The following is a 16472-nucleotide window of genomic DNA, read 5'->3' as shown; positions in this document are numbered from 1 at the left end:
GCCAAAATATAACCCCCCAAAAATGTATACTCCACAGAAAAACATCAGCCTTAAAATGTAAAAAATAAACTTAATGGAGGTTATAGATGATTATGTTAATTTCTTTTTCATCTACACTTCAAATGCCAATAAAAAAAAGATAAGTTTTACTTTAACCCATAAGGAATTACAGGAAAATATCTAAGCTGTTTTACAGTTCTGCAAATGGAAGATTCTTATGAAATTTCCATGAAATGACTGTACATTGTTTAAATGCCCCTGCAGGAAAGACTACAGATGGAAAGGAAAAAATTTTTCTTTTTAAAGAAATATTAGCAACCTGGGGGTTGAGGACAACTAGTTCATCTATCCCTTCACATTTAGTACTCAGACACATCCATTTTTATAACTTAATTTTATAAGTAATACTGGAAAAATTCCAATTCTAATATTTCTAAGGAGACTTTCATAATGCATAGATTTTGATTACAGCTAAAAGGATTTTAATATAGCTGCTTTATTAATGGTACCTTATTAGCTGAAGTCTAATCGGGTTAATTAAAAAGTTTTCAAATCCATGTCACTATTTAGCATTCCATTTTCTCATTTTGTATAAATTATGCTTGTTTCCACTGTACCAATTCCTCATTCAAAAATCCCCATATTTTTCTTGTTTTAAGTTTACACTGTTAGATGAGCTTAGTCTCGAACTCACTGTGGGTTCCACCTCTTTATCAGCGTGTCTGAGCCATTGGAGTACTTTGTTTTCAAAATGACCCTTGAAGAAACACATTTTCATGAATGTACTTGTGAGCTCATCCCTCATTGCCTTAGAACTACCTGCCCTGATGTTAAATATTGTCCCATTAACTATCCCAATAACTTCATCTAAGCAAGTTATTTTCACATTTGAAAAAAACTTCTTCACCTGAGCAAAACTATTTTTAGCTGTACTTTCTTTACCAGACTACTACTTAGAAGGAGACAAAATGCAGCCACCATCCAGTTATTTTATCCTCACACAGCCAATTATACACAAGGGTCGCCCAGCTTTATTAGGCTGGAAGGACAAAAGCTTTGAATCATTTCTTTCATTTTAGCCCAGCTTTACTGAGCCACGATTTAGTTACCTAGGAAAGCCTATGTAGTTTCTGCAGATGACTTAAAGTAGGAAATAAATTCATTCCATAACATTTATTCAGCTCTAAACAGATTCTTCAATCTCTCACTTTTAAAGAGTAATTGTATTAACATAGTGCTAAAAAGCAGGCTAATTCTATTTAAGTCCAGTTCTAGTAAGGACAAACAAACAAACAAACAAAAATCCAACAATATTTGGGGTCAATTTCTTTGGTTTGGGTAAAGGATACATTCTTTCCCAATTGACGTATTTGCAAGGAAGAAGAAAGGAGTCATACTTTGAACATTTGAATTCTTTTTTTTGGGTGGGGGGCTCTTTATTGTCTGTCTGTCTGCATCTCAGAAGTAATGATATTAAAAAAGGAAATGCCAATGAAGTTTAGTAGTTACTGAATTTAAACTATCCTTTAAGCAATTTTGCCCTTGATCCAAGTCAATAGAAAGCATGATACCCCTGCTGCAAAGTAGAAATTACCTGTACATGCCTCTCAAACAAAGTTTAAGTAAGGCTTCTTTTTTTGTAAATTTTGAGGCCATTTTTTGGATGGAGACAATTGATATTGATATAGGGACTTCACTTTCATCTGGAAAAAACAGACTCCTGCCCCGCCCACCTCCATATGAGGACACACTGAACATGATATGCATGGTCCAAGCTGCAGGCAGGGGAGGAGGAGCAAAAGGGGACCATGCTTGGTTCACCTTTCTCCTGGCCTAAGTGGGCCTCTGCACTCTGCGCTGTGACACTGGGGAGCACACTAGAGGTAGTCCATTCTGAGCTGAACAAAGGATGCTCATAGTACTCCTCATCGGAATTGTAAGGGTCATCATCAGGCACAGACACCGAGATGGAGGGCGCTAGAAGTCTACGCCTCTCCCCGCTGGTGGCAGGTTCCTGGCTGGGGAACCTGTGTAGAGGACCCACTTGATCCTCAGCCCCTTCATCTACAAACAGACACACAGGAAGAAACTGCAGGGAGAACTGGACAAGACAGACACAAGATCAGACGGACGAGACAAACACGTCCACAAGGACACAAAGGGTCAGGGAAGCAGCACAGCGAATGGAGGTCGGTTAGCAAAACCAAGCTGATGGAGGATGGCTAAGGAAGACTGTTGCATGCTTCAGTGGCTGCTGAATTTAAACTGTCCTCTAAGCAATTCTGCCATTGATCTAGGTGAATCAAAAGCATTGATACCCCTTCTGCAAAGTAGAAATTATCTGTACATTCCTCTCAAACAAGTGACAATAACCAAATAAACATTGGAATAGAAACAAAACATTATACAACAAATGCATTCATTGGAGAAAATTTCTTCAGGAAGATTCATTCTTATTCTTCTATCAATATATTTATAAGTCAAAAAAGAAAAACAGTTGTTAGGCTCTCATGCAGGTATGACTATGGGGAGAAACAGTCCCTGTTTGAAACACAACTTTATCTAGGATGTACAAACAGTTGGCATTGTGGTTAATTTAGTTCAGAATTATTTCAACCAGAAAGTATTTTTGAATTTTAATTCTGTTAAGAAAAACCTATGAAGCTTTATTCTTCTTTCCTGCCTTGATAAGGAGGAAGCAGTCAACACGGATTTCTGTTGGATGCTAAGGCTGATGGTATCCCAGGAGCATTATTTTAAACACTGGTTCTCAACTGCCTGGTGGGAGAAGTACAGTATATTGTTTTAAGAGTCTCCCCAATGTCACAAATGTGTTTTCTCATGTTTTGCTTCTACTTTATAAGCTTAATACAGACACAATGAGTTGAAAATTCCTAGAGATGGCTTCAAATTCATCAAGACTGTATTCCATGCAGCTTTATTTGTACCACTGGCCTTGGATGTGCCTGTTTCATATCTCTTATTGCATATTTCTTACTGAAATGCTAATGAACCGTTTTTATTTCTGCCCTTTCCTTTGCTTGGCTTGGAAATTTGCATTATTTAAATAATTTCCCTAAATTCACAATTATAGATCAGTCAGCTTAGCATCTTAACTCTCATATAATTCAGTGAGCTTTAAGGACCATGAGAATAAACACCATTTGGGTTCTGATATGGTGCAGAAATCACATCTCAAGCTTATCTGGCAGGTTACCAAGTTTGCTAATCATTATTTACTTATATCTAGAAATAATTTTAAAATTTCATAACTCTCAATAATAAGAATAAAGTCTATCTTACCTAGCTATGTTGTTTTTACTTCAATCAGAATTTAAGCAGGCAGAGTTAGAGCATTAATTTGCAAATGCATTGTATTTTTAGGATGGTAACTTATTTTCAGCAATCAAGTGCTGACAACTGGAAATAAAATAAGTCTGAAATCGTAAGGAGACTAAAATAACACTGTGGAAAGAATACTTTTAATCTTTTAAGCACATTATTTACTTATTGTTCCATAGGAGTTGTTTCTGGATGGATGCTCAGAACTTTCTCAGCCACAAAACTTATTATATCACGGGACAGCAGAATCCTAAAATAATGTTTGATATTCTTAGTTCAACTCAGCACGACTTCTCAACTGAGCTGATAATTGCCTAAGATCTAGCCTACCACACTGACTGAATCATAGCCCTCGGCTTATCACACATCCCAGCCATTCATATTTTCCCTAGCAAGACCCTGAGACTATAACTCCCCACTCCTCATTTTGGAGCAAGTAGCTCCTAAAATTTCTAATATGTTGAAAAGATCACATGGATTGTCAATAAGTGAAAATAGGATATTTTTCTCTATTTCTCTCTGCTTTTCAATATTTATTTGCTGGAAAGTAGAGCAGAGAGTTGGTAGACAGATGCAATACTCATTCAGATGCTTCAACCTTTGGAAGATTCCAACCTCCTCTTTCTTGTTGCTATTGCTCTTTTCCTAAGTGCCAGAATGTAAAAACAGATCAGAGCCTTGCTTGAGATCTGTAACCTCTCAAAGAAGCAGTATTTTCTATTCTGAAGACCTTTACTCTAATCAGAACAACAGAAACTTTAAGGGTTCCAGTGGAAAAAGTCTTCTCTGTCGTATTTGTATGGCCTTTAGCCAAGACAACTTCAAAAGGAGAATCTGGCAGTACTCTCTTGGAACTATGTACTCTATGTACTTTGACTGTCTTTAGGACCTGTGAGTGAGTTCATCTATAATACAAGCTCCAGAGGTAAGCCAGGAAAGCTATGCCTAGAGGGGTAGCTAAATCCCAACCTCTCACGAGGTTCCAATGAGAATGAAGAAGATTTTAGATTCTCATTTGTTACAGAGCTGAGCATTGCAGGTACTTTAGGATCACACCCAATGTGGGTAAGGTACATAATAATTATAAATAAATGGAATATTTGGGAGTGGTTTGTAACAAAGAACTCCGTTTGAAGAGAATTTACTTCCATAGTCTCAGAACAGGAAACTTGACAAGAGCCAGATTTAGTGATATAGTGAAAATGTGGGTTGCAGAATTAAGATTTAGATCTGAATTATGGATAAGCCTTTTATCCAGAGATAAGCCACTACATTCTTGGCAAAAAATGGAAATGAATAGAATGTCTCTGTGGGTCTCTGGGAGGATTAAATGTGAAGATATTTGTGGAAGTGCCAAGCACAGTATTTGACTCCATACATGTTAGCATCCATGTCTTCAATGTACTTAGTCATGTTTCCAAGTAATTTTGCTCCTTCCCTTTATTTGACACACCAAAGTTGAAGTTGAAAAATAAACTCACTTCATAACAGTTAGTTTTGCTCTTTAAGGTAACAATTGAATACATTCATCCTTTTTCTATAGGCAGACATGCTTTGGGTCATCTGTTTTTTGCAACAAAATATTGTTTAATTTAATAATGTGACATATAAAAGAACAGGGTGACTTGATGTGCCCTTCTCTTTTACGTAGTCCTTTTAGATAATTATAACCTTCAAAAATGAAGGTTACCTACTTTCAATGGAGGAATAAACTTCCCCTAGTTTGCTTTTGTTCAATTTTTTTTAAAAGCATCTGGAAATTTATTTGGGGTTAAAGTAAGGTTTGACACCCTAAACCAAGCCTTGGTTTGTTAGCTCCCTTTTATACAAATGAGAAGTTACTTTTGCAAGGACTACAGCTCACAGGGCATCAGTGAGTTTGATCTTTGCTTGTTGTGCATCACTGCTTCTGCCCCACAGTGCAGGGCTAGAGACAGCTGGCTCCACTCACATGGTTCTCTACCATCCCTAAGCTCTTTCCATCCTGTCAGCTTTTGAATGGGGACTCCTCACCTTGCTGACTGTTTCTGCTGCCTCAGCATGATATGGAGGGAAACAGCTTTCAGATTACCAATTATGATGTCACCACATCTGTGACAACAGGAGAACACTGCCCTACAACCCTGGAGCAAACCTAAGAGGGCAGAAGGATTCCTAGTTTGTTTTCAAAGGATCCCACTGTACTTGCATAAACTTCCAAGTTCTGACAGTTCAGTCCAAATGACAAGTGTTAGGTTTAGGCCAAAAATAAAAAGGAGGTTAATTTTAAAGCATTATAACTAGTATTGGATAACTGTACCATGGTTTCCTTTCTAAGTGTGCTACTTGTTGAATTTTTTCTTCAAAATCCCATTAAAATGATTTGCAGAATAAGATATAGTCTGGGAATTATTAAAACTATATTAATTATAATAAATGAGTATTTATAAATGATGGTAATTAACATCTTAAATTATTTTCAGTGGAAGCTTTCATACTTCCCCTTTGGGAAAGAACAGTTTTAAAAATGTTTGATAATTAATAAAAAGTTAGTGTATCCTCAGTATCACTGAATTAATTTAGCCCAAGAGCTCTCTTCCGCTTGTGTAAAAGGATTGGACTATGACACTCATTGTAACCTTAAAGTTGCTTTGAGGGTACATAAAAGAGGGAAAATAACCCCTGGACAGAGTGAAGAAGCCCACTCACTCCCTTTCCAACATACCTGCTGTTAGCAGGACACTAATGGAAACAGTGCTGCATCATTATAAACTGACTGGATTGAAAAATCAAATGGTTCAATCCTGTCTTTTTGTGTCTTGTCACTAACTTATTTTTTTGACAAAACTAAACAAATAAACAAAAAAAGAACCCCTAATATTTACTGTATGTAATGTGTCATTTAAAATAAAAGAGGCAGTATTTTGATCATCTAGACTATATCTTTCACAAATTTAAAATGAGAATATTATCTGATTTTTAAATTAATAAAGTAGAATTGGTAAAAATTTTTTTCATATTACTCAAAATAGTTATCCATTTGAAAACAAATCATTAAACCATCATATAACTTAATGCTTTTAAAAAAATTTAAAAACACAAGTTAGGTTTGAAAATATCTTTGAATAACTTTCAAGGGGAAGTAAGTTGGCGCTGTCCCTGGATATTATTGAAACCCTCTGAGGAAGATGTTCTGCAATGTGAAGGAAGTGTTATTCTGGAAAGCTGACTTCTAAGTAACCAAAACATGAAAGTGATTCTATATTCAGTTATTCATATTTATATTATGTCCATGATGCTATCTTCCAGAAAGCAGGCTGGGTGGTTTCCCAGATGGATGGCAGGACCCTACTTGTTTTTCTACTCTAATTCCCAGAGAGAAAAAAAAAGTCAATAACTTTGATCTCAAGCAGACTTTGGAGTACACCAGTTCTATCAACATCATATCCCTTTCTGGGTTAAGAGGATTGGCACTTGAATAGCTTTCAGTGGCTCAGAAGCATTTTCAATGACCTGAGACAGTACACTGTCATGTAAGGCTGTCCACTGCATTGGGAGTGAAGTCCAGGCCCCTGACCCCACAGGCCTCTGCTTACTCTCTTTCTTCCACTCCTCTGCCCCTTTCTCACTACCTGTTAGCCATGGGCCCTCTTCCTAGAACACTGCACCTTCTTACCCTCCTGAGTGCTCCTGTGCATCCTGGTTCCTGTGCCCAAATTCCTCTTTTATCCATCTATGCTTGGCCAGCATATCCTCATGATTCTGGGCTCTGATTCTTAATCATCCCTACACCATCCAATAAAATAAGGTTTTCCTTGGTGTTCTATCTTAAAGTTCCCTGGTTTTATTCTTTCCTGGTGCTAATTCAATTGTAAATTATTCGTAAGCTTATTTAGTGGATTTCTGTTCTCCACTAGACAATGTGCTCCTTAAAAGCAGGGATCATGCCTGTTTTGCTCACTAACACAGACCCAGAATTTGCAGAGTTCCTAAAAAATTGTAGATGCTCAACAGATATGTGCCAGATGAGTGGATAAACATAGGCCCAAAAGAATCTTTCAAATCCATAAATTTAAAAGTTAATCACATTTTAAGGAAATTAACTAATAATCAGTGGCTGTTATGCAATGATTACTATCTCTAAATGTTCTTTTTTTATCCCCTTAGAATAATTTTGTTTAACAATATTTGGGGCATTAAATTTAGAAAAAAAAAATAAAAGTCCTTAATTTAAGAAAGAAAAATCTTGCTATAAAAGGGTTGGTTGCTAAGTGCAATGGCAACACTGTAATCCCAGCGACTCTGGAGATTGAGGCAGGATGTCACAAGTGTGAGGACAGCCACAGCAACTTACTGAGACTCTGTTCCAAATAAAAAATAAAAAAGGCATATAGCTCAGTGGTAAACTACTCCTGGGTTCAATCCCTGGTATCAAAAAAGAAAAAAAATAAAAAGTTTAGGTTAATAAATCTGTGACAAAAAAATCATATTGGAGTTAACATATGTAGGTCAGAAATTTAGATATTTATGTTAGTTATTCAAAGAATATTTTAAAGAAACTGATTATAAATTATAAAAAGTCTTCTGTGATCAATGTTATTCAGTTTTTTGTTGTTGCTGTTGTTGTTGTTTTTTGGTTTTTGATACTGGGAACTGAATTCAGGGGCACTTGACCACTGAGACACATCCCAGCCCTATTTTTTTGTATTTTATTTAGAAACAGGGTCTCACTGAATTGCTTAGTGCCTCACTTTTGCTGAAGCTGGCTTTAAAATCAAGATCCTCCTGTCTCAGCCTAATGTTATTCAGTTTTTAAAACAGTAAATTGGTCTCTGATGTGACAAAAAAAGAAAAAAAAGAGAAAAAATAAATAAATAAAATGGAAGAGTTTTAAAACTCTGGTTTTAGTATATGAAAACTTAAAAACAAGCTATTATTGTTTCTCTGACTTAGAACCATTAACTTGTATATCATTTTGAGAGTTACAGAAGGCAGAAGAAAGCTAAGGCTTGATTGATTGTGGTTTCAATATAATTTAGGTAAGTGACTTTAATTTCAGATTTTGAATGGATCTTCTTTAAAGCCATCTCTCTGTTTTATCAATGACAACTGAAAAAGCTGATGTGCCTAAATATATTCATGGACAATAACAGGTCTCAGCAGGAAAGGAGCCGTGGTCTCAGCTTCTAGTTCCCTGCTGTCAGTGTCAGACCTATTCATGAAGTTCTTCATTTATTCATTATTGAAAGTGTGCTATGGGTCAGGTGCTGGGAGAGGTCTTGGTAACATGGTGAGCAAAGCAGACAGTTCCTGACATGTCCATAGGAAGTGTGATTCCCACTATAATGGCAATTATATTTATTTTAATTTTTGTTCAATCCCTTACAAGATGGGATTTTGTCTTCTCCATTAAAACACTTTATATGAAGTAGACTGGTTCTCTATATTTATTCTAGTAAATTAAACACAAATTTCTCTTTTCTTTTACCAGGAGATTTTTACTTTTTTATGTACCATATTCTTTGACTTCTTATTTTATATAGATAAGGGTTTATGTGCATATTTTAGGATTTTGTTCCTTTTTGACTAATTGCGACAAACTCCAAAGCTGGGTCATATGTTAACCAACACTGAAGCCTGTGTATTTTGCAGTGAAGTTCAGTATTTACCCTCTTTGAGAAGACAGACCCTGTGAGGTCAAGGCTTACCTTCCTCCACTGTGACTGTCTGCTCTGAGGCTGGCGATGGGGGCGGAGAAGGGGGCAGATGAGCTGTCTCTTCAGCTGCTATAGACCAAACAATGAAGAAATGAGACACAATAATTAATCTTATCAGGCCAGTTGATGTGTAGGTATTTCTTCCATCTGCAAGGGGAGACTCAATAGTAATCTGTTTGACTTATTCTTAGGCCTATTACCTGATTCATATATTTTTGACAAATTAAAAAGATAAACATTTCATATTTTTCAAAAAAGTCACTTCATTTTCTCCATAAAAATGACTTAAAAAATTAATGCTAAAATTGTATCATTAATCTCCTTCCTTTGTGTCTACTTATTCAATTAATAATATATTTCATTTTGACCCTATATGCCATATAAAAACACAAAGAGGCAGGCCTTTTAGTTTGGATTAGGCGAGTCCAACTGAAAACATATTCAAATGCTCTCTTGTTCAGCTTCTTGATCTGGAAACAAATGTTACCTTGATCATTCATGATCATACTAGCTGACATCATTAAATAGCCTTTTGCCCACTGAGTCTAAAGCCAAAACCCATCTTTTCTATGCTTTCTCAGAAAACAAAATGAAGATGTCATAGCCAGGATCTGTTGGGAGAAACCATGCCCTAGTGGGGGCGTGGCCTTCTGGCCTTGGCCCTGCTTGTGAAGCACAGAAAGGTTCTGCAGGATGTCATTCACTCACAGTCATCCTTATGATTTGGTTCTTAGGACACTTACCTCCTTCATGACACTTCTACAAAGGTAAGAAATTTCAAAAGAAAATATTTCTCACTTAAGGCCAGTAGCTAAAGCCATTTTAATATTATAGAATTGCCGTTTCATAAAGCAGTTGGTAGAGGCAGCTTTTGGGATGACAGATGACTTTCAGTCCCTTGACCCTGTGGGTTTGCATGGCATATTTTAAGATTGCATATTTTTAACAAACTGGGTTATCTTTCATTTCAAAGAATAGAAATGAACAATAGATTGAAGAGTAGTGTTTTAAATATTTTTTTCTCTCTGTTTTAAGAGAAAAACAGTCCTTCATAACAAAAATACTCGGTATTAAAAAATACTGAATATATATTCTAAATTATTATTCTGGTAAAACAAATTATTTTTATTGCTTACTTTTCAATAGGTGATAGAACATGCATTAAAAATAAAATATTAAGGATACATTAGATTATAATATAGGAAAATGGATATGTGCTAATTTTAGTCCTTAAAAACCATGGCTTTTTATAGATCAGGTGTATTTACTTGTGAAACAGGGATGTCGAGCCTAAAAGTGTCCTTCCTTACATCTTGTCATGGACACATACCTGTCTCTGTCTCTCATCTTACTGGGGGCAGGAAGGCTTTGGCTGAGTGTCTTTCTCAGCAAGGAAGCACTGCTTTACCTGTCTGGCACTGGAGGCCATTTGATTTGTGGCCAAGGGAGAGGGCAGTGCTACCTTGGTGTCCTGAAAGAAGCCAAACAGTCAGTACTTTTCTTTTCTGATGCAAAGTCAATATTGATTCCATTGACGCTTTGACTGAAGATTTTTGTAGCCAGTTCAGAGAGACCAAAACAAGACTATAATATAATCACTCACTGAAACCCATAAAGGAAAACAATCATCTCCAATTTAAGTTTTTATACATATTTCCTATGCATGGAGTGTTATGCAATCTTCTAATGGTCTAGGAAATAAAAAATTGTAGGCCACTTAGGGGAACATCAAATTACAAGCTTATCACTCTAGAAATTACCAAAATACCACAATTAACCTGTTGAGGAGGGTGCAAATATGTCCCAGTGCATCTCTATGGAGGGGCTGGATGGAAGTCACGGGTAAGGATGATGTAAAGGAAATAACCTATCTAGGGAACACGAGGATTTTTTGCTGTGATAGGGCAGGAAGACCCAGCCCCTGGCTTGAGGCTCTTCTCATTTACCTAAAGGCAGAGGTGCAGGCTGATCTTTATGCTGAGCTTCTTTCTCTTGCTCGCCTTTCAGGACTGCTACAGCCTCGGCGGTGACTACTTGAACTATTCTTGCAGACACCTCCTCTGTAATAAGCAGTAACAAAATGAAATATCATAAGGAGAAGTCCAAACAGGTAGCAGAGAGGAAAAGTAATCAAACAGCAGAGTGGATTAAAAATCTTATCTTTGCTGTCTTCTCTCCCAAAAAGTATGATTTTTGCATTACACACACAGACACATACACACACACACACACACACACCAAACAAGAAGATTAAGAAAATAAGTTGGCATCTGGGAGCTAAGCAAAATGAACACAGAACTAAAGAGAAATAATTACTTAACTCATATGCCAATTTAATTTTAAAACATTTACATAAACAAAAACAATTTAATCTATTTGTACCTAATAAAATAAACCCAAAGAGAGACAAGGGGATCTATTTTGGATATAACTCAAAATATGTTTTATAGTATTCTTACAATTCTTACACTATTCTAGAAAATATCACTAAAATCAATTTCTGTGCTCTTTTGCAAAAATATCATGATGTAAAACCTGATGAATATGTCTCAAAATATGTATTTGTGATTAAAATGTCCAATGCAAACAAGATAAATTATGAGAAACTGAAAATATAATATTTAAATGAAATACACAGAAATGATATAGTGGAAAGTCTGTTTCTAAGTAAATACTATTTTCTAGGTAGTAGATGCTTTAAAGATCTCTGAGTTCATCTGATAGAAACTCATAAACACAACAGTTTCATTTACAAATAGTAACAGAAGTGATATTTTAAAAAAATCAGAGAGTTAAACATATAAATTTTCCTTTATATGTTTAATTCTCTGATTTTTTTTACTAGCCATTTCACTATGCATATTTCTTAAGAGATGCACCGGAGGTAAACATTTTTATCTGCAGTGCCTAGCAGTAACAGTAACAGAAGTGATATTTAAAAATATATATATTATAGCAATCACTATGTGCCAAACACTCTGCAAAGGTGTTTGCTCTTTTCATTTTAATGAATTATTTGCTATTATTGCTCCCATTTTACAGATGAGGAAACTGGATGAAGCAAGAATTGAGAAGGTAAATATTTTATTACTTTTATTCCTTTTTTTTTGTGTTCAGTTTTAGTGTTTGAACAGAAGTTTTTGCAGTTATTTCCAGCAAATTAATAGCATTTAACAGTCACCAAAGCATGGTAAAGAAGTCTGACTGCTATGCTGTTGTGTGAGGCGGGCAGTGGAGGAGGAGCAAGGGCTGTGTGTTGTCCTGAGGCCAGGCTGCTGGGCAAGGTTTCTATGAAGACTGCGAGAGAGGACAGGCTCCAATGAAGTGATGTTTTCAGTGGGAAAGAACATATAAAAAGGGCTAACTGAAGATTAAATTCATTTAAAAAACAGCTTTAGATTTCTAAATTAATAATATTACAAAAGGAATTACTGTGGGTTTTTAGAATTGTTAGAGGTGGAGCAAACTCAGCAGAAAACAGAGCTACAGGAACCCTGTGTCCTCTGCATCATCCCAGTATCTTCCTGCTGGCACTTATTCCAACCTTAGGTTTCCTCCTTCCCTCTCTCCCTCCCTTCCTTCCTTCCCTTTCTTTCTTTGATTGAACCCAGGGGCACTCTACCACTGAACTACCATGCCCTACATCCCCAGTTTTTTTTTTTTTTTTTTTTGGAGGGAGAGTTTCACAAAATTGCTGAGGTTGGCCTCAAACTTGCAATTCTTCTGCCTCAGCCTCTCAAGGAGAGGTTGAGAATTTGCGATTCTTAAAGCTTCTCTCATGGAGCTTTACCCAGACTGAATGCTTAACACATTTTTTTTAAATAAGAAAAACCTACATGAAAAGTTTTATTCATGATCTTTGCACAAGTTAATAATTATAACACAAAAACACTCAAATTATTCTACTTACTCTATTCCTGTTTAAGGATTTCATGTATTTAGAATGGTATTTCTGAAATTGGGGTCCTGGATACTTGCTTACTTATTTTTTAGGTTGGGAAGATAATCCAATAAACATAGTGCAAATATCTATTGGTTTATATAACCAAGTTAGAACTGAGCAATGCTACATTATTTCAGTCTTTTTGTCTGATATTATATTTAGAATACAGTTTTGACACTGAGAATTATTTTAAAGGTTGAGAGATAATAAAAAATAACAGAGGTGAGCATAATACATAAAGAACATATTCATAGACCAAATAACATCCTTGGGCACTGTATAAATGGGCTTTTAAGATAGTCTACATAGAGACAAGTGAAAGGAGAATTGAATTGTTTACTTGTCTGCAGTCAGTATAGAACCATCCAACCTAAACAAAATGTACTTTACCTACCAGCATCACATCTAAATGGTGAGAAAAAAATTTAGTTTCAGAAAAAAGAATTATTTTAGATGGGAAGTTGTAGGAAATTTGTATTTTTTTATTTTTATCTGAGAATACTAATTAAAAAATGTGCTTGAGTTTCACAGTTGAATAAGAGCTTATGAATTAGTTAATTTTACTTTACTTCATATTAAAACAAAATGTGAAAAAATAATTTAACCCAATCTTGGAAGAATTGATTAATTTTTTTTCTTTAAAAGAAACTAACAGAGTTTACGCAATGTCATTTAAAAAAAAAATCTAACAGACTCTGTGGGCACCAACTTTATACTGGCTTTATTGACATCTTCAAATAATAATTTTTAAATCTAAATGTCCCAGTGAATTTAAGAAAACAGCATAGGATTGTTCTGGGAATTTCAATTGGTCCAGGCAACTTGCAATATTTCTCTTAGCAAAGGCTGTCAACAGTGCCGCAGAGGCAGTTGTCCCTAAAGAACAAAAGATGGCTGTTTCTCAACAGAGGCCTAATCAGCTCATCTCCTGAGTGAACTTCATCCTTATAGCTGACTCTTGGGAAAGGAGCAAATTCACTGAGGGTTTGGATAAGTTTAGGAAAGATTAAGGATAAATTTACCAAACAAAAGCTAGTCACACAAAATCAGACCAATAAAAATGGAAAATGTGGGCTGGGAATGTAGCTCAGTGGTTAAGTGCTTACCTTGGATGCACAAGGAGCTGGGTTCAATCCCCAGCAACACACACACAAAATAATAAACAGATAGATAGATAGATTTTGGTGATGAACGCCTGTAATCCCAGCAGCCCGGAGGCTGAGACGGGAGGATGGAGAGTTCAAAGCCAACCTCAGCAACTTAATGAAGCTCTAAGCAACTCAGCAAGACCCTGTCTCTAAATAAAATTTTTAAAAGGCCTGAGGATTAAGTGCTCCTGGGTTCAATCCCAGTACGGAAAAAAAAAAAAAATCTTCATTATATATAGTGTCCATCCATCCAAACACCCACCTACCTTCCCACCATTCATCATCTCTTTAATTATTTATGTGATAACTGTCTTTTTAGGGTAAAGCAGAGGAAATTTTATGGACTTTAATTCAGAAAAATATGGAATGAATTCTAGCACGGCTACTTTTTAGTTATTTCACCCCCCAAAATTTACTCAGATTTATTGGTTCACTCATAAAATGTGGATAATAGTACTTGTCTCACAGGTTGTCTGGAGGTTTAGTTACATAACCATATAATACACCTGGCACATCAAGGAGATCATATAAAAGGAAGACTTCTGGATAGTTCTCACTAAGATATTTTTATTTTTCTCTAGTTACACATTCTTCTGAACTTCTTAACCTAATATTTCTACTTTCAAGAAAGAATGGTGAAGAGCACTAAGGGTCCAGCCCTACTAGGTATTGTTATTATGACCCTCTGGTAATACTGTTAAATCCACTATTGTTGATGTTGATAGCTATGTTGATGGCCAAGGGAACTATGTTTGCCAAGACAAATCTATGAAGGAAGCAAATATTATCTTTGCTTTTTATTTTCTGACCTCATACCCACTTCCCTAGGTTACCATCTGTTTGAGATTGCTGCCGTCATGTTCCAGTTTGGGACTGTCTTCTAGATGGTACTCTAAAAGCCATGGTCACCCTGTCAACTCCTAAGGACAATGCACAACAGGAAAAATCCTCTTGTAGGTAAGAGATTAGAACACATTTTCATTTTTCATTGATTATTTTCTCCTTTCTTCTTTCTGTTTTCTTTCCTTCTAAAAATATATGTAAATTTATGAATAGAATCTAGTTGTCAAAAGATTAAAGATGATGATATTAAACATAAATTGGGGAATTATTAATTATATGTAATTGGTAGGAAACAATGATCTTCGTAAGTGTAAATATAACAATGCTTTGAAAAGGTTAAGAATGTAAGAATTAAGTTCTGTTTTCCTGGAAACTGAAACTCATGTAGAAGCTGAAAACAACTCCCAGAAATGCCCACTAAATGTATGTTGAAATCTCCCCTGATCATCTGGTTGCTCTACGAAAACAACCCCTCCCAGAAACCGTGCAATGATTGGCTATGCTGTATGTGAAGTCCCTGCCCTCTCCAAGGAAAGTATATAAGTTCTGCTTAAGCTGTTCCTGGGGCTCTCTCTCTGCTCTATTCAAGTGAGCTCTGAGCCCCAGCATGCTGGACCCCCAATAAATCCTTTGCTGTTGCATGAGACAGTCCCTTGGTGGTCTCTTCCTCCGACGCTCGACCGACCTTCACAGCTTTTTACAATCTGATATTGTGAAAGTCTCAGTTATCTTTCTTTTGAACTTCTAAAAATATTTTGGAAGTGAATAGTTTTTGGTTTATGTAAGAAATTATCTTAGTTAAGAAGTAGATGTGATATTTCTGTTTTCTATTTTGTAAATGTTAGGATTTAAAGAAATTAAGGATTGTTTTTGCATTACAGTGATAACCTTATAATTAGTTACATTTAGTCTGTTACACTTGATTTTTTTTATCATTACTATCAATATGGTTATGAGACAGTTTCTACAAGTAACAGAAAAACATCTCATACCATGGCCACAATGTCACACTATGGCTAAGAAAAAAGGAACAATGACTTGGAACTAATCTAATCTAATAAGTGTATCCGCCTACAAACCACTTGGAAGAAAAACAGTCAAAGTAACTTTTCTGAATTAAACTCATCTCATAACTTCTATGAGAATAAATGCAAAGAATAAGCAATGTAAAGCTACAATCCAGGGAACAGTAATAACACCACCACTATATAGGTAAACATTTTAAAGTAAAAAATGAAGCTTGTCTTCAGCCAGGCTTGGGGCTCAGTAGTCAGAAAAGCATACCAAAGTCCTCAGTAGATAAGTTAAATTCTGGAAAGAAAAAAATATTTTTTCTTGATATTGGAGAAATATATTGATGAAGCACATCAGGAAATAAGCAGGTACAATAAAGTAACTGAGATATGTTTTTATGCACAAAAGTTACTTGGTAATACCCCAGAGGCATCACACTTAGTTATTTATATTTCCTTTAACTCATGAATAAATATTAGACTGTTA

The 16472-nt window shown here is 35.6% G+C and overlaps 1 protein-coding gene across 36 annotated transcripts in view; it reads right to left on the bottom strand.

Moving 5' to 3' along the window:
* The window catches only part of Map2 (microtubule associated protein 2), a 288875-nt gene that overhangs the window by 37345 nt on the left and 235058 nt on the right, over positions 1–16472 (bottom strand). For all 36 annotated transcript variants that reach the window (XM_048808433.1, XM_048808437.1, XM_048808436.1 and 33 more), the window contains 2 exons: positions 10985–11098; positions 9030–9107 (listed from right to left, as the gene is read on the bottom strand). In XM_048808433.1, coding sequence (XP_048664390.1) covers positions 9030–9107; positions 10985–11098 — 192 coding nt within the window. The remainder of the gene's footprint in view (positions 1–9029; positions 9108–10984; positions 11099–16472) is intronic.

This window comes from Marmota marmota, unplaced genomic scaffold (genome assembly GCF_001458135.2).
Source record: "Marmota marmota marmota unplaced genomic scaffold, marMar, whole genome shotgun sequence".
In the NCBI taxonomy this organism is placed as follows: Eukaryota; Metazoa; Chordata; class Mammalia; order Rodentia; family Sciuridae; genus Marmota; species Marmota marmota.
The sequence above is the reverse complement of the archived record's forward strand: the minus strand, read 5'-3'. Positions and strand labels throughout refer to the sequence as shown.